Genomic DNA, 24,697 nt, shown 5'->3' with positions numbered 1-24,697 from the left:
AAGGAAGTGAGTGCTGTACCAATTTGATGATCATGTCATATTTTGTATTTAAAGCTAGTAGGCCAATATAACTCAATTGCTCACTATTTATTATTGTGGTTTTATCTGTGGGAACTGTGACTTTTGACCTACCGCAATTTCTCATGTATAATGCTCACCCATGTATAATACGCACCCTCAAAGTTGACCTCAAAATTCTGGAAAACCCTTCCACCTATGTGTAATGCATTTTTACAATGCATGATTTTGTGTCTACCCATATAATCAAAACATGAAGTATGATCTGTATTTTGTTAGTTTTTTTCAAAGAATTATTCTGAAGTTAAGCACTTTCTAAAATTTTAATATCGAGGGATAGTCCATTGATTTCAATAATTTGTTTCAAAAAGTGAAACATTTGTCATATTAGTTCACCGCACACAAAGTGAAACCCTTTTTTGTTTCAATTTTGATGATTATAGCAGAAAGACAAAAAAAAACAAATCTAGTATTTCACAAAATTTGAATATCATGACAAAGATCAACATTGTAGGCTTCCTGTGTCCCAATCTTGTCAACTACTGGAATTTCTCTTGTATAATGCGCACCCATGTATAATACGCAGCCCCAAAGTTGACCTTAAAATTCTGGAAAATCGTTCTACCCATGTATAATGCATTTTTACAATGCATGATTTTGCTTCTACCCATATGACCAAAACAAAGTATTATCTGTATTTTGTTAGTTTTTTAAGGGAATTATTCTGAAGTTAAGCACTTTATTTGAGCACATAATCCTTTTTTTAATTTACTTGCTCTTATTTTGAAATTCACAGCCCTACTTTTATTTAGTACATTAGAAAACCCACAGTTGTGCTCATATGTTTGATTACCCATGCAGAATTTGTAAGATGGGTACAATTAAAAAAAGAAAACATGAAGGACCAGGCGAGATACATTTAATTTTATTTTAATAGGATTCAAATTAAACGGTCAAGCATTTCAGAAAAGCATTATCATTACACAAAATATAACCATAAAGAAATTAATGATGGTTGTTGTTCAGTCATCAGTCATATTTAAAAAATGAATAAATAAATAAATAAAAAATTCTGCCAGGGTATTTAAACTTATGAGCACAACTGTATATAGGAATGAAAGTGTAGGCTACACCTTTTTTATAACCACTAGGTGGCGGTTGCATATTAGAATGAAAGTGTACACCTTTCTCATAACCTCTAGGGGGCGGTGCCGTTTTGGAATGAAAGTCTACAGCTTTTTATAACCACTAGATGGCGGCATACATTTATAAAATGTGAACGTTTTTTTTTGCCATTTTCCCTATACCTATGTATAATGCGCACTGTTGACTTGACAATTCTTTTGGGGGGTGGGTGGAAATGCGCATTATACACGAGGAATAATGGTATATGAAATGTTTAATTATGTCAATTGCTAACATTTGTTTCGGATTTTGGTTTGCTCTTGATGACTCTTGTTTGAAATGAGTCATCTTTTGCCATCACCACCCACTTCATGCGAACAGGCTCACTTAATACATTGGGAAGCCCGGCACTGAATCAGCACATTGTCAACAATAACCATTTGTACATAACTAGTAGTCGCCAGCATACTTGTGGAGTACAGGTTCAGGTTTCTGTGTGTGACAACCTTTACTTTCCCAGTACTTAATGGGGGATTTTAAGTATTACCCTCAGGGGGGATGTGATTACCCAACTGGTTTTACTGTAATATTGAATTTCAACACACTTATTGAAATAGTTCTCCTTCAGTCTTGTGGTATTGACTGTTAAGTTCAATCACAGCAAAAATATGTCTTATATATCAACTCTGAATGCTGTTCTTGTGGACAGTTTTGTTTTTTTGTACAACTACCGCTACCCACCATAGGCAGTTGTGTCGGTTAAAGTTGTAAACATTTCGATTTGTGAAGTGTTACAGAAAGATAACATTTTAATAACTGCACTGTTATTATCATTTTATTAACAAAAAACAAAAAAAATACATTCAGGTGGAATTTGAGTCTTGGCTCAAGCCTCGGTGTGTGGAGTTTGTTCTCCCTGTGCATGTGTGGGTTTTTCTCCAGGTACTCTGGTTTCCTCCCAAATTCCCAAAAGTTAAGTGAAGGCTCTTAAGTCATTGCTTGCTATTAAGCTAAATTAATTGGTTTGCTTCTCTTTAAAATAACATTGACCATTGCCATTTAAAGTATGACTTTGAGAAAGTTCTTCTTTGGAAGTTGTTTATAATCCTATGAGATGTGAATGCAGCACAAGTATGAAAATTCTTTCCCTGGAGTCTGAAGTAAACAAATGTTTCAGCAGCCTGCCAGCGCTGTAGCACGCTCTAAGAATTATTAGGACAGACTAGTGAAGTACTACGTTGCCAGGACACAAAAAAACATAATGAAATCCCATCAGCTAAGCAAATGTAAAAGACTAGAATGAAAGACGTAAACCTTAACAATCAGCAATGCTGGAAATTCCTACTCTTTATGGCCATACACACTTACTGCATATGTTTGAAGTGACTTTAGTCAGAAGGGAAAATATATTGAAAGACCCACTACAGGCCAAGATAGACTTCTTTCATAGAGACACTACAAATCTCTCGAGTAACGTTGCCATATTGCAAAGCTACTACCTCATTCAGTAGTGCCTTCATGAGCTAATTTACTGCTGCGGATTTTATAGTCATTGGTAAAATGAATCACCTTCTGCTGTTGACGAGCATAAATCTTTTCACAGTGTTTTAAAACACACAGACCTTGGCGAAGGCTGCTGTGCTTTTATCCCATTAACCTTTCAGAACAAACTTCAACAGTTTGTATGTGTTCTACCACTTTTTGGCTCAGAATTATCAATATTATTGACAGTGTTGGCTGAGCCACAGTCCTTAAAAGTACCTGGAATCAAACCAACTCAACCTTACAGTGAGTTTTGCCTCTGTTGAGCCGTGCTTATCTGTTAAATGTTGTTATGTCCTGTGACCCAAGGACCTTTTATAAAATTTGGTGCCATGTAAATTAAATGATTCTAACGCAATCAACAGTATTATCAATATTTTTTTTTTTGTCTGGAAAGATTTGGAATGGTCTCTGGAAACAAATTACTGCTCTGTTGTCCGTTCATAATGTTTATTAATACTTACATCTGATCCATGGTTGTACTCTGATAATTAAGGGAGAACAACTATTATAAAATCTATAAACACCAAATTTTTGTTTTGTAGGTGAACAGGCTAAAAGTAGCTTGATCTTGGATGTTGCTGGGAAATTGGTCATCCATCCGTGCAGCTTGAAAAACCACAGAACGGCCTATGCGCTGTATGAAAGATAAATCTATTGTCAACTGTAGCCTCTCCCAATTGACTTTGGGAAAGGGCACATATAGACATTCAATCTATTTTATTATAGCGCTTGTCCTCATTTTGGGTCACGGGTGAGCCGGAGCCTATTCAACCTGCTATATGCGGAACGTCACGTGACCAAACCCAGAAAACAGAGAAGCTGACTTCCTGTGTATGCTATGCTAACGAGGATGACTACAGTCTTTTTTTTTAAGCCAAACTTGCTAAAATTGTGTTTTCATATGGCTGGTGTCTTTGTACAAAAGTTAAATGCATGTATATAATTTATTTATACAAATATGATATATGTAAACACAAACAAAGTATAAGGATCGATTGTTATCTTTGGTGGCTCTATGGTGACATCTTGTGTTAAACATAGACATTGTAGAGTCCCAAAGGTTGCTTTGTCACAAGGGTCACTATTCACCTGAAACAAGAGGAAGTGCTTATACCCGTTTTGCCGAATGCGGAAGTAGGTTGCGCATAAAAGTATAACGGACTGACTTTGTGCTAGAGGCTTCGTACAGGCCGGACAATGTCACCAGCCAATTGCAGGATATACAACCCCAATTCCAATGAAGTTGTGACGTTGCGTTAAACATAAATAAAAACAGAATACAATGATTTGCATATCAATTTCAACCTATATTTAATTGAATACACTACAAAGACAATATATTAATGTTCAAACTGATAAACTTTATTGTTTTTAGCAAATCACTATTAACATAGAATTTTATGGCTGCAACACGTTCCAAAAAAGCTGGGACAGGGTCATGTTTACCACTGTGTTACATCCCCTTTTCATTTAACAACATTCAATAAACGTTTGGGAACTGAGGACACTAATTGTTGAAGCTTTGTAGGTGGAATTCCTTCCCATTCTTGCTTGATGTACAGCTTCAGCTGTTCAACAGTCCGGGGTCTCCGTTGTTGTATTTTACGCTTCATAATGGGGCACACATTTTCAATGGGAGACAGGTCTGAACTGCAGGCAGGCCAGTCTAGTACCCGCACTCTTTTACTACGAAGCCACGCTGTTGTAACACGTGCAGGATGTGGTTTTGCGTTGTCTTGCTAAAATAAGCAGGGGCATCCATGAAAAAGAGGTTGCTTGGATGGCAGCATATGTTTCTCCGAAAACTAGTATGTACCTTTCAGCATTAATGGTGCCTTCACAGATGTGTAAGTTACCCCTGCCATTGGCACTAACACAGCCCCATACCATCACAGATGCTGGCTTTTGAACTTTGCGTCCATAACAGTCCAGATGGTTCTTTTCCTTTTTGGCCTGGCGGACACGACGTCCACCATTTCCAAAAACAATTTGAAATGTAGACTCGTCAGACCACAGAACACATTTCCACTTTTCATCAGTCCATCTTAGATGAGCTCGGGCCCAGAGAAGCCGGCGGCGTTTCTGGGTGTTGTTGATAAATGGCTTTTGCTTTGCACAGTAGAATGGCTTTTGCTTTGTATAGTAGAGTTTCAAGTTGCACTTACAGATGTAGCGCTGAATTGTATTAACTGACAATAGTTTTCTGAAGTGTTCCTGAGCCCATGTGGTGATATCCTTTACACATTGATCTCTGTTATTGATGCAGTGCCGCCTGAGGGATCGAAGGTCACGGGCATTCAATGTTGGTTTTCGGCCTTGCCGCTGACATGCAGTGATTTCTCCAGATTCTCTGAACCTTTTGATGATGATATGGACCGTAGATGATGAAATCCCTAAATACCTTGCAATTGTACATTGAGGAACATTGTCCTTAAACTGTTCGACTATTTTCTTACGCACCTGTTCACAAAGAGGTGAACCTCACCCCATCTTTGCTTGTGAATGACTGACCAATTCAGCTCCTTTTATACCCAATCATGGCACTCACCTGTTCCCAATTAGCCTGCTCACCTGTGAGCTGTTCCAAACTGAGAAAGTTGAGGAATGCTCATCAAACACCTGTCTATTTTGCCACCTGTCCCAGCTGTTTTGGAACGTGTTGCAGACCTAAAATTCTAAGTTAAAGATTATTTGCTAAAAACAATCAAGTTTATCAGTTTGAACATTACATTTCTTGTCTTTGTAGTGTATTCAAATTAAATATAGGTTGAACATGATTTACAAATCATTGTATTCTGTTTTTATTTATGTTTAACACAACGTCCCAACTTCATTGGAATTGGGGTTGTAGAAAAACACATCACACCTATGGAAAATTTACAGTCTTCAGTGAACCTAACATGAATGCTTTTGGAATGTGGTTGGAAGCCATAGTACTCTGCAAAAGCCCATGCAACTATGAGGAGAAAATGCAAACTCCTGGGCCAGGGCCCAGATTTGAACCTCTTGACTGTGAGCCAGATGTGCTAACCCTTTCACCACCCTAAGCATAACTCATTTAATCTGTAATGCAACACAAAATCACAAAAGTAATTCTTAATTTACTTGTTTGTTTGAATGAAGATTTGTTTTAAAAATTCATTATTATTGTTACCATGGGCAACATCGTTCTGAGATTTGGGGTTCAAATCTTGGCTTTGGCCTTCTTCTGTGGACTTTGCTTGTTCTCCTCATGCTCACGTGGGTTTTCTCCAGGTACTCCTGGCTTCCTCCCACATTCCAAAATCATGAATGTCGGGTTAATTGAACACAACATTGTCCATTGTTGTGAATGTGCTATCACTGTGTCAATTATTTTATTTCTTACCCTTTTGTAAACAATGCTGGTCTCTGTGGAAAAATGTAAATCATAACTTGGTTTCATCTTTTCTGAAAGGTCATGTCTGCTTAAAGTAAAAGCAAAAAATAAAATGTACAGTGATTATTGCATGTAATTACTATATGTATGGTGCTTAATAGCAAATATATACAATGTGAATATTTCATCAATCGATCCATTTTCTGAATTTAAGCTTAAACTCACTAGGGTTGCGGGTGTGCTGGAGAAAATTCCTATACATGTATTAGCATTTAACTTTTTCCTTTGATGTGGTCTTTAATATCAAGGAATATTCTGTCTTCTGCAATAATACTATATGAGTGTCCACTGAAAAATGAATAGCACATCAACGGACATAGCCTTACAGAATTGTGAATAAACTCATACTGATGTGTAAATATTTCAAAACTGAGTGTAACTGACATTATTTCGCAACAGGTACCATCCCAGTTGACGATGGGGGTGGACGACCAAAAGCACTCAAGAGGCTAAGTGCCATGTGGTCTTCTTTCCGCAAGGGCAAAAGAGATAGTGAGTTTTACAAAATATACAGTAACAACATCAGTTAAAATCTTCTTTCTCCTTTTGCGTAACCCCATTCATGGGTCTCCAAAGTGAATTATCTTTCCATTTTTCCAAAGTCTCCTTACCACATTCATAAATCTCCTTTTTGCCTCTGTATAATATATTATAACACAACTCCTCTTTACAGTATAATATAACACAATCAACAGTATTATCAATATTTAATACAACCCCAATTCCAATGAAGGTGGGACGTTGTGTTAAACATAAATAAAAACAGAATACAATGATTTGCAAATCGTGTTCAACCTATATTTAATTGAATACACTACAAAGATATTTAATGTTCAAACTGATCAACTTTTTTGCAAATAATCATTACCTTTGAATTTTATGGCTGCAACACGTTCCAAAAAAGTTGGGACAGGTGGCAAAAAAGACTGAGAAAGTTGAGGAATGCTCATCAAACACCTGTTTGGAACATCCCACAGGTTAATTGGGAACAGGTGGGTGTCATGATTGGGTACAAAAAGAGCTTCCCTGAATTGCTTAGTCATTCACAAGCAAAGATCGGGCGAGGTTCACCTCTTTGTGAACAAGTGCGTGAGAAAATTGTCGAACAGTTTAAGGACAGTGTTTCTCAATGTACAATTGCAAGGAATTTAGGGATTTCATCATCTCCGGTCCATAATTGTCATGAAGGAGGATAGGACCCAAAAAAAAGAGGATAGGACCCAAAACAAATGGACAGTTTAAAAAAAGAGAGGTTTAATAGAGGCAGAGGTTGGTACACAGGCAGGCACAGGTCGGTACACAGGCAGGCAATCCAAAAAAGGCAACAGTATCCAAAAACATGAGGCAAAAAGGCGAGGTCAGTAATCGGAACAGGGTCAAGTCTTACTGTGAGTCTTTGACGTGGAAACAAGGAATGCTGGAACGCGACGACAAAGTACAACGAACTGGCGACGAGAAAGAATGAGACACGAGGTTAAATGCAAGGTGTAATAAGGGTGAACGAGGCACAGGTGGTGAAGATGCTCTTAGGAGCAGGTGTGTATGAAACAAGGGGAAGACAAAAACCGGAACACACACCCATGACAATAATATTATCAAAAGGTTCAGAGAATCTGGAGAAATCACCGCATGTAAGCAGCAAGGCCGAAAACCAACATTGAATACCCGTGACCTTTGATCCCTCAGGCGGCACTGCATCAAAAACCGACATCAATGTGTAAAGGATATCACCACATGGGCTCAGGGACACTTTAGAAAACCAATGTCAGTAAATACAGTTTGCCGCTACATCCATAAGTGCAACTTGAAATGCTACAATGCAAAGCAAAAGCCATTTATCAACCCAGAAACGCCACCGGCTTCTCTGGGCCCAAGCTCATCTAAGATGGACTGATGAAAAGTGGACATCTGTGAAGGCACCATTAATGCTGAAAGGTACATACAGGTTTCGGAGAAACATATGCTACCATCCAAGCAACGTCTTTTTAATGTACGCCCCTGCTTATTTCAGCAAGACAATACCAAACCACATTCTGCACGTGTTACAACAGCGTTGCTTCGCAGTCAAAGAGTGCGGGTACTAGACTGGCCTGCCTGCAGTCCAGACCTGTCTCCCATTGGAAAATGTGTGGCGCATTATGAAGTGTAAAATATGACAACGGAGACCCGGTACTGTTGAACAGCTGAAGCTGTACATCAAGCAAGAATGGGAAAGAATTCCACCTACAAAGCTTCAACAATTAGTGTCCTCAGTTCCCAAACGTTTATTGAATGTTGTTAAAAGAAAAGGTGATGTAACACAGTGGTAAACATGACCCTGTCCCAGCTTTTTTGGAACGTGTTGCAGCCATAAAATTCTAAGTTCATGATTATTTGCTGAAAACAATAAAGGTGTTGTATGTTTAACAAAACGTCACAACCTCATTGGAATTGGGGTTGTAGATTGGGAAGGACATTTGCCTTGAAATCATCGTTAAATTCATTAAAACAGTAAAACGTGTACACACAAACGTTTCACGTTATGCCACATGCACTTTGCACATTAGTACATCTACCAGTTCTTGTTTGTAAATGTAAAATGTGATGTTTAATATATTTGCTGCAATATAATACTTCTTATTCAGCTAAAACCCATTTACACAATGTAGAGGACTACTCCAATTCTAATAAATTTAGGACATTGTGGAAAATGTAAATAAAAAAAGAATAAAATGATTTGCAAATCCCTTTCAACTTATTTTCAATTAAATACACTACAAAAAATATATTTAATGTTCAAAGTGATGCAAGTTTTTATTTCATTTTATTTATTTTCTCAAATATTCTCTTATTTTGAATTTAATCTCTGCAACACGTTTTAATGAAACAAAAGACAGGCAAAGTTGCTGCCATCCAAGCAATTTCTTTTTCAGGGACGTCCATGCTTATTTTAGCAAGACAATGCTAAGCCACATTCTGCATGTTAACCCAGTGTGGCTTCGTAGTAAAAGACTGCGAGTACGAGACTGGCCTCTCAGCAGTCCAGATCTGTCTCCCAATTAAAATGTGTGGTACATTATGAAGCGCAAAACACTGTAAAACACCGGAGACCCCGGAGTGTTGAGCAACTGAAGTTGTACATCAAGCAAGAATGGGGAAAGAATTCCACGGATAAAGCTTCAACAATTAGTGTCCTCAGTTTCCAAATGCCTATTGAGTGTTGTTAAAAGGAAAGGTGATGTAACACAGTGGTAAACATGCCCCTGTCCCAGATTTTGGGGAATGTGTTTGTATTCAATTACATTCAAAATGAGTGAATATTTGCACACACAAAAGATGACGTTCATCAGTTTAAAGCATTAAATATCTTGTCTTTGTAATGATTTTAATTGAATATAGGTTGATCATTCAAATCATTATATTCTGTTTTTATTTATATTTTACACAATGTGCCGACTTTATTGGAATTTGGGTTTGTATTTTGCTTTGGGCATTTCACTTAGTCAATGTTGACAATACCCAACAATGAAGCAACAGCAATTCAAATTTTTAGCCTCCAGGAGGTCTGCCGCCCAAGCAGAACACCACTTGCCCCACTTGAAGTTTAGTTAGTAAATTAAGATATCTGATCCTATGGGCTTTCTCATTTTGTAAATTATGTAGGATACATGTGATGTAAAAGATGTCCAAAAGCATGGGAGATGGCTGATTTATCTTCAGATCAAATCAAATTTAAAAATACATTTTACTTGGCCATGATGCTATTCTGCTTATGACTGTTCTAACAGTGTATCCCCCCAAAAAAACTATCATTTTCAAATTTCTGTGAAGGAGTGAAAGACCAAGATCCTCCAGAGCCATTGGGCCTGATAGGGGAAGACAAAGCAACTAGGCAGCGACGTTTTGTCAGTGGTCAGTACTTTTTTGAGTACCTGGTGGTGGTCAGCCTAAAGAAAAACAAGGATGGCAACAGCTACGAACCTCAGATCACCTATCAGTTCCCTAAGGTTGGTTTGTACAATATCATACCATTATATATACATTTGATTGGAAAGTACATTTTGAACATGAAAACAAAACAAAAAAAAACAATTAATAGACAATGAGACACACAGTTTTCCATGTTCAAAAAGAAGTGGGAAGAAGTCAAGACTTATGAAATCCCATCTCTTCTCGATATTCTGTTAATTTGTATACCAGAGTTGTCAAATGTTACGGAACGTCCGTACTTTGTTGCGGTAATCACTGAATGCTAACTTGTTACGGCCAGAACACCGATCGTTCCGGATATTGCATGGGGGAAGCTGGTTGAAAACACGCTATTTTATTACGCCCCCCCAGCTACCAAGCCGCGGAGTCGAAAGTTCTCTTTGCGTCCAGTGTCAACGCATTGTAAGTCACTAATCATCGCCTACATGGTAGAGAATAAACTACACTTCTTACCATACTTCTTACACGTATCGTTTGCGTTATCACAAAGGGAAGGTGAGGAGTGGGTACGAAAAGATGGAAAGGCTTGCTGCCAATTGGCCAGCTATCGTGTCATGAAGTCACAAAACACCAAATTAAGTGATTGGGTGGTACAGTACACTTGTCAGTCACACAGGTCTTGTTGGAACCGCGATATAGCAGAGAGTAACTAAGTTTGCAAAACAAAATAACAAGCCAATCAATACGCGTCTGAAGATATAAATGTAAAATTATTCACGGCCTCACAACCATGAACTGAAAATAAATTAATACGTCACTGGGGACGTCATCTGGGAAAGGGGTCAGGTTAAAAGTATATTATTATTAATAATAAATATTTGTAATATAAGATAACCTGTATTAGTCCCACAATGGGGAAATGTCCATCATTTCAGAAGAAATAGTGGATATAGGAAATATAAATATATAATGTAAATAGCGTGCAAGAGAAGACATCTATAGAAGTGCATTCACAAAATCCATCCATCCATTTTCTTCCGCTTAGCCGAGGTCGGGTCTCGGGGGCAGTAGCTTTGGCAGAGAAGGAGTACCCAGTCGGAGTGCTCTCCGGCACCCCCTCCAAGGCGTGTACTCTGAACTGCTGTTTGGGGCATAGGCACAAACAACAGTCAGGACCCATCCCCCCACCCGAAGGGGGAGGGAAGCTACCCTCTCGTCCACCGGGGTGAACCCCAATGTACAGGCGTCGAGCCGGGGGGCAATAAGTATACCCAGACCTGCTCGACGCCTCTCACTGTGGGCAACTCCAGAGTGGAAGTGGACTGGTACCAGAGCCCAAGCCATGTGTGGGGGCGAGCCTGACTATATCTCGTCGGATCTTATCGACCTCACACACCAGCTCGGGTTCCTTCCCTGCCAGAGACGTGACATTCCACGTCCCTAGAGCCAGCTTCTGTAGCCGGGGATCGGATCACCAAGGTCCCTGCCTTTGGCCACCACACAGCCTACAGTGCACCCGGCCCGTACGGCCCCTCTCACAGGTGGTGTGCCCATTGGAAGGGGGACCCACGTTACCCTTTCGGGCTGTGCCCTGGTGGGCCCCATGGGTGCAAGCCTGGCCACCAGGCGCTCTCCTTCGAGTCCCACCTCCAGGCCTGGCTCCAGAAGGTGGCCCCGGTGACCCGCGTCCGGGCGAGGGGAAAATTAGGTCCAATATTTTTAGTCATCATAAGGGGTCTTTGAGCGTTCTTTATCTGGTCCATCACCTACGACCTGTTTGCCATGGGTGACCCTACCAGGGGCGTGAAGCCCCATACAACTTAGCTCCTAGGATCAATGGGACACACAAACCCCTCGAACCATGATAAGGTGACGGCTCCAGGAGGGGACATTCACAAAATTTAAATTTAAACTATTGTCCATACATAAACTATCCAATTCAATCTATCAGCAATGGTATTTGTTTGTTCGCAAAATAGTGCTGAGTTTTAATTAATCTGATTTAATAGAGTTAACCAAGTTTGAAAATGTATTTGCTAAAGATGAATTAATCCATAGACGGATATATTTGACGATGGCACGTCATAATCTCATATACTTTGATTAAGGCTGCACCTGCGTCCGCCATTGCAAGGTTGATGTAATAATACCAGTGCTCTTACTGTTCTTCAAAACAAATCAGTGTTGATTTATGTCAACCGGTTCCAAGTAATTACTGTATATTTATATGGGACAAAAACAATCTTAAGTAAATATTGAGGAAACCATTACATTAGTAATAATGTTATGTAGCACACTTTTTGTGTCTGTCTGGCTTTTGGTCATTCCACCTTATCATAATATAACCTTAACATCATTGTTGTCTAACACAGAGACAACAAACAACCAATATGCTTAATTATAAGACTTAGAAACTGTAGTTTTAGATATCTGACTGTGTACTGCAGGACAATAAAATAGATAATTCCTGATCACAACATATGGTTGCCGCATGGCCACCAACGTTACCAAGGAGAATTCAAGGGGCTTTATCATAACAATGCCTTAGACCGGTCAATACTAATGTTCTGTTACAAATAAAATGCATATCGGAAATAAAATAAACACAAAGGGGGAAAAAAATGCAAATGGAGTAAGTTAGACTTACTGAAAATTGTCTAAAAACAAAGTTTTAGGTGATGTCTTATTTTATCTTTATTTGTTATCAGATTTGTTTTGACTAGAAAAAGGAAACAATATTCTTGGTAAGATTTTGAGTTTTTACAGTGTGGCTATGGTAGGGCTTCCAACTGAGTTCCAACTGATAGACGGACACATGAACTAAATTGTTTGTGCGTGCGTGTCTGCTTGTGTGCTTATGTGCTCGTGCATGATGTGTACATTCAGAGGGATGGGATGGCCAAACATCAAAAGGAAGAAGAGGAGCGGACACTAAAAGCAATCACGCTCTTCTGCTTCCCAGAGGGTATCAAATGGGCCCCTTTGACAGAATATCACAGGTACAACTGAAAACACATCAGTTCTGATGATCATTTGGTGAAATTTATTCATGGCTTGTTGGTGTGCCTCGTCTCTCAGTCATCATATTCCCCATGTGTTTGCAGTGAGACCTTTTCGTTTGTGTTAACGGAGATTGACGGGAGCCGAAGAAATGGATACTGCAGGCGTCTACTGGTTAGCATGTCAAGTGTGTGAACTGGAAAAAGTCCTAATGTATCCTAACCACTTCACTCTCCAACCTGCAGCCTGGTGGGAAGGGGGCGCGTCCGCCTGAGGCGTACTGTATCATCAGCAGCTTGGCTTGTTTTGGCCTGTTTTCCAAGGTGATTAAAACCAATGTTTGTCAAAAGACAATCTTTTTAAGTGGGAACAATACTTCCATGCCAAATATACCTCAATTTTCTGTTGCAAGTGGCACACAAGTATCTTATAATGCTAGTTAACAGAGATGGGGGGGGGGGGGACTCGAGTTAAATGACTTGACTCGAATCGACTTTAATTGGCACTTTTATGACTTGCTTGCGAAATAAGAAAGAGAGAGAGAAATCAGAAAGACTCACTTGAACTAAATGACTTGAATTAAATGACATAGTTTAGAGTTGGACATCTGCATTTAAATTGAACCAGTTTGTCTTTTTTTTTTTTTTTTTTTTTTTTTTTTTTGAAAGGTAGGAAATGTTTGGGGGGGGGGGTCATTTGCACCAATCTGGCAACACAGTCTGCGTTGTTGCTTTCCAGTGTGACGTAGCCACCTGCATGAAGGACAACAATGAAGGAAGGAGCTCCGAAGATTTAAAAAAAAAAAGGAGCTCCAAAGATAATGTAATTTGGATTCAATGATTATATTCGATGAAGTCAGCAAAAAGAGAATGGCAAACTGCATGTTTTGCACCTCGCAAAAGACACGACAACGACGACGTCGAACTTCGTCCGTCACAGACAGGTAAACTAATTTAACAGTTTAACTAACTGGTAAAACATTAAGTTTCATAGACTGTTTTAGGATGATAACAAATAAAAATCCTGTGATTGTGGACGTTTTATTATAGCTAAAACATAATTAGGGTTGGGACGCGTTATGATAAGTGTTGAAACCTTTCATTTCGGTTCATAGGCATGCAAAAGTCTCTTTTCTTCTCTCTCTCTCTCTCTCTCTCTCTCTCTCTCTCTCGCTCGCTCGCTCGCCCGCACTCTAGAGAAGAAAGTAACCCCTAAAATATAATGCCAACCACTGAATGCAGAAGGGAAGTGGCGTTGCGGTATAGGTCTGCTGGATGGGATCACTTTGCATTCAGATCACAACGACAAAAGTGTATTCCACTATTAATAAGTACAGTACAAATTGTGAGTAGCTACCTGTGAATATAATTTTCATACATCTAAGCGCGTTTATTGAAGTGTCATCATCAAAATGTCGTGGTGTCGGCTCTATGATAAAGCTTGTCTGCACAATGTTTTTAAAATTGAGACCATAGCATATGAAACACAAGCTTTAATCTAATGACAATTGTCCAGAGTCAGTACTTCAAAATAAATTAACAAACCCGACTGAGTGATTTCATTAAAGTAGAGGACACAGGAGGAATGCATATTTTGACATTACTGTAAATTTTTCATTGAAGGATGGCAACATTTTGGTCATGTATTATTCCTTTAATTGTGAATCTCTTTCGTTCTCTTTTAGCCCATTAGGTACACATCTAATTATATTTGATCAACAAAAAACAAGTGTTGGCTTTTGCTTAATTGTGTTCTCTTAAGAACCATTGGCATTACAAGGCTCTCACCAAAAAGTACACAGCATAGTTTGTTCGGAAATAAGGTTCTGTTAAATTGAGTTTGAAATACAACTTTAAAACAATTCAGTGCAATAAATTCAAGCAATTACGATTTCAGTTGTTGTTCATTTAAATTGTATAAGGTGTGAATACTTTTTTTTAGTGTTATGATTTATGGGGAACAAAATTGTGAAAAAATGTTTTATTACCACTCCCAATATATGGTGCACCTGGAGCAAGATTGTATGACTTGACTTGCTGACTTGCTGAAACCAAGTAATGACTCCACTCGCCTTGTGACTTACACATATGTGACTTACTCCCACCGCTAGTTAATACTTGAACTGGTGACTAAACTGGGATAGGGTGCTTGAGTCAAAGTTAGAGCACAGAACTCGTTAAAATATCTGTCCAGCTTTTCTTCTATCTATTGGTACATTGTCTTATGACTTCTGTTTTTCTGTCTGAGCAGATTTTTGATGAAGTTGAGAAGAGGCGGCAGATTTCCATGGCTATGATTTACCCATTCATGCAGAAATTGCGGGAGGCTCCATTCCCAGCTCCAGGAAACACTGTGGAGATTAAAAGCTTCATTCCTGAGTCGGGCACTGAGGTCAGAGGAATAGCATTCCTCCACTTAGCAGTTATCAAAAGTCTTTGAAATTGATTGTATGAAGTGTGAATATTACATTTGTCTTGTCAAAATGCATTTATCATACAGCATATATTTTATATGCACTCATGTTCAAATTCCAGGTTTTTGTGATATAAAAAAAATGAGATCAAGATAAATCATTTCTAAACTTTTTCCTCCCTTAATGTGACCAATAACCTTTAACTCAATATATGAAAAGTAAAAATAACCAACTGAGATAAGGTGGTTGCAGAAGTGTCCACATCATCTTCCTGTATAACTGGGGGATGTGGCTGTGTTCTGAATTAACCAATCACATTGAAACTCATCTTAAATATGAGTCAGCACACACCTGCCACTTTTTAAACTGCCTCTGATTAAGCCCAAATAAAGTTAAACTGTTTCTTGTAGGATGCTACAAATTCCTACAGGTCCTTCAAAGTTGCTGCCATCTGCTTGGCCCTCTCCCTAACCAGTTTTCCATCCATCCATCCATCCATTTTCTGAGCCGCTTCTCCTCACTAGGGTCGCGGGCATGCTGGAGCCTATCCCAGCCATCATCGGGCAGGAGGCGGGGTACACCCTGAACTGGTTGCCAGCCAATTGCATGGCACATACAAACAAACAACCATTCGCATACAAACAAACAACCATTCGCACTCACATTCACACCTACGGGCAATTTAGAGTCGTCAATCAACCTACCACGCATGTTTTTGGGATGCGGGAGGAAACCGGAGTGCCCGGAGAAAACCTATGCAGGCACGGGGAGAACATACAAACTCCACACAGGCGGGGCTGGGGATTGAACCCCGGTCCTCAGAACTGTGAGGCAGACGCTCTAACCAGTCGCCAACCGTGCCGCCCCGAAACCAGTTTTCTTTTCATCAATTTTGGAGGGCTGTTCAGTTCTTGATATCACTGTTGTGCCATATTTTATCCACTTGTTAACTGTCTTCGCTGTCTTCCATGGTATATTTAATGCCTTGGAAATTCTTTTGTACTCTTCTCCTGATTGATACATTTCAACATTGAGATCCCGCTGATGCTGTAGAAGCTCTCTCCAAACCATATCCCGTCCTGTAAGACAGGGGTCGCCAACCACTGGGTCGCACAGAAACACTTAACAAACTTTTTTTCTCTTTTTGAGTTGAGTGACAGACAGAGCTGGAGAAAGTGGGTGCGTGCCGCACTTCCTGCCGCCGCAAATCACGCGGCGGCCGATTCTGTTGCCGCCTTGGTCAGGGGTTTGCCCTGGTGGTTGAGTCCGGATGAGCCACCAATGAGGTGGTGGGCTCCAAAGGATGATAACTGAACCGGACAGGGCATGTTGGTCTTGGTGCGTAGCGGCGGGACTAGGTGGAGCGCAACATCGTGACAGGAGTCAGTCAGTCAGTCGGACCCAAAATTATTTGATTGATCATCAGTGTGTAAAACGTTTTTATTTTGAAAATGAGATGCATCCGCGCTTGCATCTGTCAAAACACTCACTTGATATGGGATAAAAGTAAGCCCACAAACTCGGCAAAATTTGTAGAAATAAATAAATAAGCAAACGCGTTTGAAGGTCTCCGAAAATGGGAATAGACGAAATGAAAAACGAAAAACAGATTACCCAAAGTGTGGACTAGCGAAGAGAAAAGCGTTGAAGAGAAACAAACGCAGGGCTCCTACTAATTATAACAACTACATTCAGTGTAATGGTGAGTTGTATATTTGATCATTTGTTCGTATTAGTTTATAAGAGGGTGTGCACACTTATCTCTACCACATTATCTTGGTTGTTGTTTACATTTACTTATCCTTTCTAAAAGATTTTGTTGAACGGGCTAGAAGTCCCATTCATAGTGGAAAAATTGTTGAATTTATTTATCTTGTTCATATTTTCTACATTGCCAAAGAAAAACTGCCATTTGAGCAGAGGTGTGTAGTTTTTGTATAATTTGTATAGCTGCTACTGAGGTAATTTCAGTTAAGTTCACAAAAAACTGTCACACAGTTACTTTTGCCCATTATTTTTGTTTTGTTATTTATTTTTTTTCACCCATTTTGTCGTCATACATGCATACATCACATCAAACGAAAGGCCAAGCTGTTGTAATGACTTGAGAGTACTGATCCTTCAAGGTGCCTTGTGTTTGTTTGGAGTTATGTCTCAACCTGCGTTACATTTCCCAACTTACCCCTCAGAGCATGAGGCCGCGTACCATGTTTCAACAGCTCACATTCACTGCTGTTATTCAGCGATGCTTGCCAATGTCTGCGCTATTATTTAGAAAGTCAGCCCCTAGGGGTGGAAGACCTTCAAAAACATTTGTATGCATCTTGTTTGTGTTGTTGCTCAAACATGATAATGGAGAAATAACCTGTAGGAATAAATAAGAATAAACACGGTCACAAGAAAGCACACAGTGGCCCTATGATGACTGAAAGTCAGTGAAATGCCAATTGGGTGATGACCCGCTGTCAGCTCGGTGCCATATTAAAGCGAAGCAAAGCAAATTTATTTATATAGTGCATTTCAGACACAAGGTAACTTAATGTGATTTACATAATTAAAAGCATTTAAAAACAAAGAAAAGGCAGCTGATAAAGATTTTAAACAAAGAGAAAAGTAAAAGTAAAATGAAAACAGCGTACAGCGCAAGAAATATAATTTAAAAGTGGAAATGCTCTAAAAAGCATGAGGAAAAAACGTTTTTAACCTGGACTTAAAAACATTCACACTTGGGGCTGACTTCACTTCTGTTGGCAACTTATTCCCTTTATGTGCAGCATAATAGCTAAATGCTGCTTCACTATGTTTGCGCTGGAGTCTGTGCGCCACTAATTGACCTGAGTGTAGATCTCAGAGCCCTATTGGGTTTATATTCAATTAGCATTTCTTTCATGTATTCAGGACTTAAACCATTTAGTGATTTATAGACCAGTAGCAGAACTTTAAAATCTGTTCTAAAGCTGACTGGGAGCCAGTGTAGCGACTTTAGAATGGGGATAATATGCTCTGACCTCTTTGTCAACTACAGCAAACAGAGTATTGTTGAAGTTCTTACTGATGATTTCAGAAAGGTGTTGCTGTCCAGCCCTGACTAACTCTTGGTTAAAATTACAAAGACTTTCTCTGTAGAGGTTATAGTCAATTTGGAGTTTAGTTTTTCTCCACTTACGTAACAGTAACTGTCTCCCCAGATTATCCGACTGACGCGGCCGCTGGACTCCTGGCTGGAACATGTCAACTTTGAAGTGCTGTTCAGCTGCCTCACAAATGAGGAGGTGCTACTAGTGTTTGCGGCTGCTGTCCTTGAGAGACGGATCATCTTCATCGCTGATGAGTTGGGGTAATGTATGCAATCGCCTCGTACTGAACTGCACATGCCTAGATGATATACGGTCTTGTACACAAACTAATTCTTGCAAAACTTCCTAATTGATTTGTACTACTGGTAGTTAATACTGAGAATTATCAGTGTTCAACTGGCTTTGAAGAATATATTTTACAAGCTGTCTTTATCTTACCAAACCCTTTGTGTGGGTGACAAATTGTACAGTCGCTGTGTACTGAAGTGTCTGCTTACCACTTTTCTTGACTTCTAATTTCCAAAGTTTATCCATCAGTTGACTGGTAAATAATGCAAATTAATCAAATGCAAGGGCAATAATATTTTACATGAAGATTTTATTATAAAGAACGATACAGATCTCTATTTGACTAGTATTAGAGATTGGTTGTATGGGGTCAGAAGGAAACTTAAAATTTGCAGTATTGCACATTTCTCTATCCACCAACCATTCATTTTGTATACTACTTGTCCCCATTGGGGTCATGAGTGAGCTGAAGCCTATCCCAGCTTTCATTATCATTCATTATGCATTATTCATTGTTTACAAATAAATAATAATAATTATGTTTACGCATTATAAACTGGATAAAATCTAATTTATTTTCTTTTTTTGCTCAAACAGAACAGTATAATTTACTACATGTTGCAGTAGTGTTGTGTAAGTCGTGATCTTAAAATTTTTTATGTTTTCTTTAATTTTGGTCTGTCAATCAAGGAATGTAAAAAATATAAAATATGAAGTATAACCCCAGAAGCATATAATTCAAATGTTTGTTCTTGTCATCTGTATCGAAATGCTCAATAAATGTTTTATTTTATTACTTTACTCCCCAGTGTAGCTCTTTAACCCAAATATTTTTTAGCAAAAATATTTTTTCAAATTATGTTTGTATGATGTATTTTTTCAAATGGGAAAAATAGGAAAGATGTCAAATGAGGTAATTACTGGCTTTCCAGAACATTAAAAAAATATTTTTGTGGTTTAATGTCATGTTTGATTAATTTCTGACATTTTAGAAAGACCTCGTAAACCTGTACACATTTGGGTATAAAACAGTGACTTGTTTGTTAATTTCCTCATTCCTGTTCAAAAATGTAAAATGAGCGTTCTGAAAATAAAGGAGTCTGCATTGAAGCACTTAATAATGCTGGGTGGTCTAAGGCATATTTGTGAAACTCAGGCCCGGGGGCCAAATTTGGCCCACGATGTAACTATATTTGGCCCGCAAGACCATATCAAATGTGTATTAGAGCTGGCCCGCTAGTATATAGCACATTTGCCACTAATATTACAAATCCCAGAATGCTTTGCTAGTGTGTTGGCCCATCAGTCTCGACCGGCGAGCGCCACTTCCCTTTCTGTTGCACTCGTTAGGATCTATGCTACCACTCTCCTCGGGCAAATTTACACTTCCCCTTCCCAAAAACTGCCAAACGAAAGATGGAAAACCGTTAACTTCCAAGACAGGTGGGAGGTAGATTATTTGTTCACTAAAGTCAAAGACAGACCTGTTTGTCGTGTGCAGAGCAACGTGGCTGTAACAAAGAATGTAACATAATTGAATTCATGTTTTTTTAATGCCCTTTATCAACTCCAAGGCAGGGACTGTTAATAGTTTGAAGTTTGGATTTTTATTGAAGAATATTCTTATTTGTTTGGGTTTTTTTGTTGTTGGCCTTTACAAAAAAAAAATATTTACATAAAAAGAGAGGTAGTTGGAGATAGATAAAAAGAAGATAGATAGAGAGAGAGAAGAATTCATGTTATCTATTTAAAACAACAAACAAATACCACTGATGTCTTTTATCGCAAATTTGATTTCTCGTGTGTTTATAATATTAAAGTATGTTTATTCCAGATTCAGTGTTTAAATTTAAGTTTGTTGTGATATGATCAACTTTAACGTTACATTTCTGCAGAGAAGGGAAACAGTGTTTGATTGCAATGATTTTTCATTAAATATTGAGTTTGGCCCGCGACGTTGTCCCAATTTTTTATTTTGGCCCACTGTAAATTTGAGTTTGACACCCCTGGTCTAAGGCAATAATAATAATGGTGGTGCGCTAATAAATTTGTGAAGCACTGTCGGTTGAAAATGTGATTCAAATACCCATACAGCATGTAATTCATCAAACTACTCCTTCCTTTAAGCTAAGTTTTGTATTTTAACAGAACTTCCTGATATATACTTGATCACAATGGTTTGTTTGCTTTGTTGCGTTGGAGTAACCAGAAAAAAAACCAGAAAAACTAGTTTTGCTTATTTGTCTGAAAACTCCCAATGGGGAAACAAGGGAACAACCCCCAACATTCATGAAGTGCACCAATAAAATATGCTGTCTAAACTGTTAATAAGCAAAAGCTTACTACCATTATTCACTGTGTAATGTAATGGGTAATTGCTAGGTAAATATTTTAAGAGTTGAAACCTGCATTTAATATTTTTTTTATAGAATTTAAAACAGTATTTGCTCTAATTAACCTTTTTCTTTTTTTCATTCATTCATTCATCTTCCGTTCCGCTTATCCTCACTAGGGTCGCGGGCGTGCTGGAGCCTATACCAGCAAACTTCGGCCGAGAGGCGGGGTACACCCTGAACTGGTCGCAGGCCAATCGCAGGGCACATATAAACAAACAACCATTCACGCACACATTCACACCTAAGGGCAATTTAGAGTCCTCAATCAACCTAGCATGCATGTTTTTTGGGATGTGGGAGGAAACCGGAGTGCCCATAGAATACCCACGCAGGCACGGGGAGCACATGCAAACTCCACACCCGCGGGGCCGGGATTTGAACCACGGTCCTCAAAACTGTGAGGCAGATGTGCTAACCAGTATCCCAACGTGCCTTTTTTTTTTTTTTTTTTTTTTAATTAAATATATTTTCCCCATATTCAAACTACATACATAAAAAGTTAATTACAAGACATTGTTGCATTTTCTAATTGCAGGATAAATAGTTTATAAATGGGTATGACATCTGTTCTCTCAACATTTTCTGGGTTGATAATGATCTGTTTTCTCATCTTATCTCTCTTCAGCACTTTATCGCAGGTCATTCATGCAGTAGCAGCCCTTCTTTATCCTTTTACCTGGCAGCACACCTTTATCTCCATAGTTCCAGAGATCCTAATTGATGTCGTGATGGCACCCACCCCATACCTGTTGGGAGTACAGAAACGCCTGCTTGACCTGGTTACCGACCAAAGCGATGTGAGTTACACATATTTTAAGTTTTGTTCTACTGAAACAAAAGCAACGGTGTTGTTGTTGGGGCGCTGTTAAATGGCAGTGAAGTGACGCTACAGTTACCTTTCTCTGTGCCTTTCTACTATTTCTCACAGCTACTGATAGTGGATTTATCAGAGAACAAAAAGGAAACCTTCATTGTTTCTGTAAGAGACAAGATTTTTTTTGTCTATTGCATGCAAGGATTGTGCTCATGGTTCAAATAAAAAATATTAAAAGGTCAGAAAATACCCTGTTGCAGATCGGTGATGAAGGCTCTATTCTTCCCCCAAAACTGCAAAGTGAAATCCGAGAGGCACTCAGTCAGAGAAAGAAAGCTTCATGTAGGTAAACTGCAGTGTTTACAAGTGTTCAATATCATTCGTCATTCATTCATCACAACATTTGTGTCGTCTCTTTCAGCGACAGAAGATCTGAACCATTTGGTGTCGGAGGCCTTCCTACTGTTCTTTGTGAAAACAGTTGGTCATTATATGTCCTATGTGAAATGCAGTCAGGCTGGAGAGCAGAGGGCGTTTGAGAAACGAAGCTTCTACAAGGCCATCGAGTCAAAAACAACACGACACTTTGTCAAGAAGTTTATCCAGACTCAGATGTTTGATCTGTTCATCCAGGAGGTGGAGCAACAGCAGACTGGACCACAGCAGGGTGAGGCTCTTCACAAGGCTTGGACTCTCCCATTTACTTGATTTCAATAACATATTGTATACGTTCATTGATGATTCAAGAAGCTTGGGTTGTTACCATTCGAATTCATTCAATGTACTTTACATTTACTGGTTGTGAAAAACTGTTTTTGTGTATTGATTTAAGTTTGTGTTGTTTTTCCCTATAGGAATATTTCACAAAAAGATTGTGGAATACCAGGATAAGAAGAAAAAGGAAAAGACCAAGAAACACTAGTTCTCACATAGACTGTATATAATTGAGTACGTAGATAATGAATGTTGCACTGTTTTTATTTGTCATTTTCTGTTAAATACTTATCTGCAAAGTGACATACTATATTGCTGCTACTTTGTCAAAACACTGGTTTACAGTCTATTGCTGGTGAGCTGGAAATAATTTCAATCAAATAAAGACTTTTTTTTTTTCTTTTTTTAAATCCACCTGCATTGTCTCATAGAAAGAAATTAAGAATGGGTCAATCTTGGGCATTCCTTTTTCTTTTTTTTTTTTTTTTTGTTCACTTTGTTGACGAATATTTTTTCTCCAGAACCAGAATTGGGACTTTATGGTTTGACATTTCAGATGACCACCAGCCTACAGCAGATTTAATGTTTAAAGTTAGCTGTTACATCCTAGTGATGATGAAGGTTCATCACACTACCTCATCTAGATGATGACAAAAGGACGGCAGGGGCTCAGTCTGTAAGGCTAAGTAAAACAGTACGAAAGCAAAAGGGTGAGAACAACCACGAACAAAGACTATTGAAAGCATCAAACGTGAGAAGTAAGAGCAGTGCTGCTTGCAGCCACGCAACCACACGTCGGAATAACAAATACCACGTGCACAGGATGTGGCTTAAAATGCTGCCAATGGTGCACTCTTGCACAAGACACACTAGTGATGCTTGATGCGCGTTCACTCCAGCCACCTGAGCCTCTATGCAGGTCATGGGGAGTTGAATCTGGGACTCTCAGATGCATTCTGACACGCATCGCCCAACCGTTTATTCAACAGTTTATTTGTGCGCACACAAGACGGAATATGTAGTTTTTTTAGGCACCTCATTTGGCAGGTGGGGAAAAATAAGTACAACAGCATTCTCTGTAATCCAGGTGTAAAATCCTTGCGTGCATAATGGCTTCAGGCATTGAAACTCTTCAGTGCTGTAGCTTGAAGATGCCATTTCTGCTGAGTTATGTAGCTCACTTTTTTTTCCTCTTCTCCTAGATTGCTGAAAAAGTTTTGTTGTGTGTATGCTGAGAGACAACTTCAAAGCATAATTACTACTCTACAAAATACTGTATGTCTTTGGTAAATAATGTTTGATTTGAAACATATTGCACCTGTTATTGATATTGTAAAATTGATCATCAAGGGAGAGGGACAAGAGCCAGCAGCTTCAGTTAATTTATTTTAAAAAATTATTATTGTTATTAATATTTTGTCTCAGGACTGCTAGAATTTACACAAAGTATACGTTTCCAAAGATGGTGATCATTCAAAACGACTTGCTCAATAGAGGATAGCCTGGAAAAGTGATAATTGTATTCCATACCAAAACACCAAATCAGATAAAACTGGTTGTCAAACTTTTTACATCAAGTAGGCCTACCACCTTAAAAATACTGGGCTCTCCAAGTACCACAATAATGACCAATGATTCTGAAAAAATAATATTGGAAGCCATTGTAACATTGTTCAAAGCTCAGTTTGAACATTAAGATAGCGCTTAACTATAGGAAAATACAACTGTACTCAAATAAGGATTCAATGAAAATTTATTACACATCACATTTAAATAAACTATATACAACGGAAGGTTGTTAACGCAACTGTAGTCATGTTGGTCAGAATCACCAACCAGAAAAATAGATCATTTAAATTTGCGTTGAAAGCGTCATTTTTGCGTCGTAACCCCACCGGTGGAATGGCATTTTTAAGGCTGCAGAGTGGCTTCGCGTTTTGACCACTAGGTGTCCCACTGCCTCCACACAGTTGATGAGCC

The 24,697-nt window shown here is 38.8% G+C and overlaps 1 protein-coding gene across 3 annotated transcripts in view; it reads left to right on the top strand.

Annotated features, from left to right (window-relative positions):
* Nucleotides 1-23,121, top strand: part of dennd2da (DENN/MADD domain containing 2Da) — a 35,577-nt gene extending 12,456 nt beyond the window's left edge. For 2 of the 3 annotated variants that reach the window (XM_061687358.1, XM_061687369.1), the window contains 12 exons: nt 6,506-6,598; nt 9,917-10,092; nt 12,902-13,014; nt 13,120-13,189; nt 13,261-13,338; nt 15,266-15,406; nt 18,617-18,765; nt 21,815-21,986; nt 22,118-22,168; nt 22,264-22,345; nt 22,425-22,670; nt 22,858-23,121. In XM_061687358.1, the coding sequence (XP_061543342.1) occupies nt 6,506-6,598; nt 9,917-10,092; nt 12,902-13,014; nt 13,120-13,189; nt 13,261-13,338; nt 15,266-15,406; nt 18,617-18,765; nt 21,815-21,986; nt 22,118-22,168; nt 22,264-22,345; nt 22,425-22,670; nt 22,858-22,925 (1,439 nt within the window). In that variant the 3' untranslated portion in view covers nt 22,926-23,121. The remainder of the gene's footprint in view (nt 1-6,505; nt 6,599-9,916; nt 10,093-12,901; nt 13,015-13,119; nt 13,190-13,260; nt 13,339-15,265; nt 15,407-18,616; nt 18,766-21,814; nt 21,987-22,117; nt 22,169-22,263; nt 22,346-22,424; nt 22,671-22,857) is intronic. The other variant, XM_061687378.1, reaches the window with a different exon arrangement.
* The last annotated feature ends 1,576 nt before the right edge of the window (nt 23,122-24,697 follow it).

This window comes from Phycodurus eques, chromosome 1 (assembly GCF_024500275.1).
Source record: "Phycodurus eques isolate BA_2022a chromosome 1, UOR_Pequ_1.1, whole genome shotgun sequence".
Lineage (NCBI taxonomy): Eukaryota > Metazoa > Chordata > Actinopteri > Syngnathiformes > Syngnathidae > Phycodurus > Phycodurus eques.
This window is presented reverse-complemented; position numbering and strand designations above follow the sequence as displayed.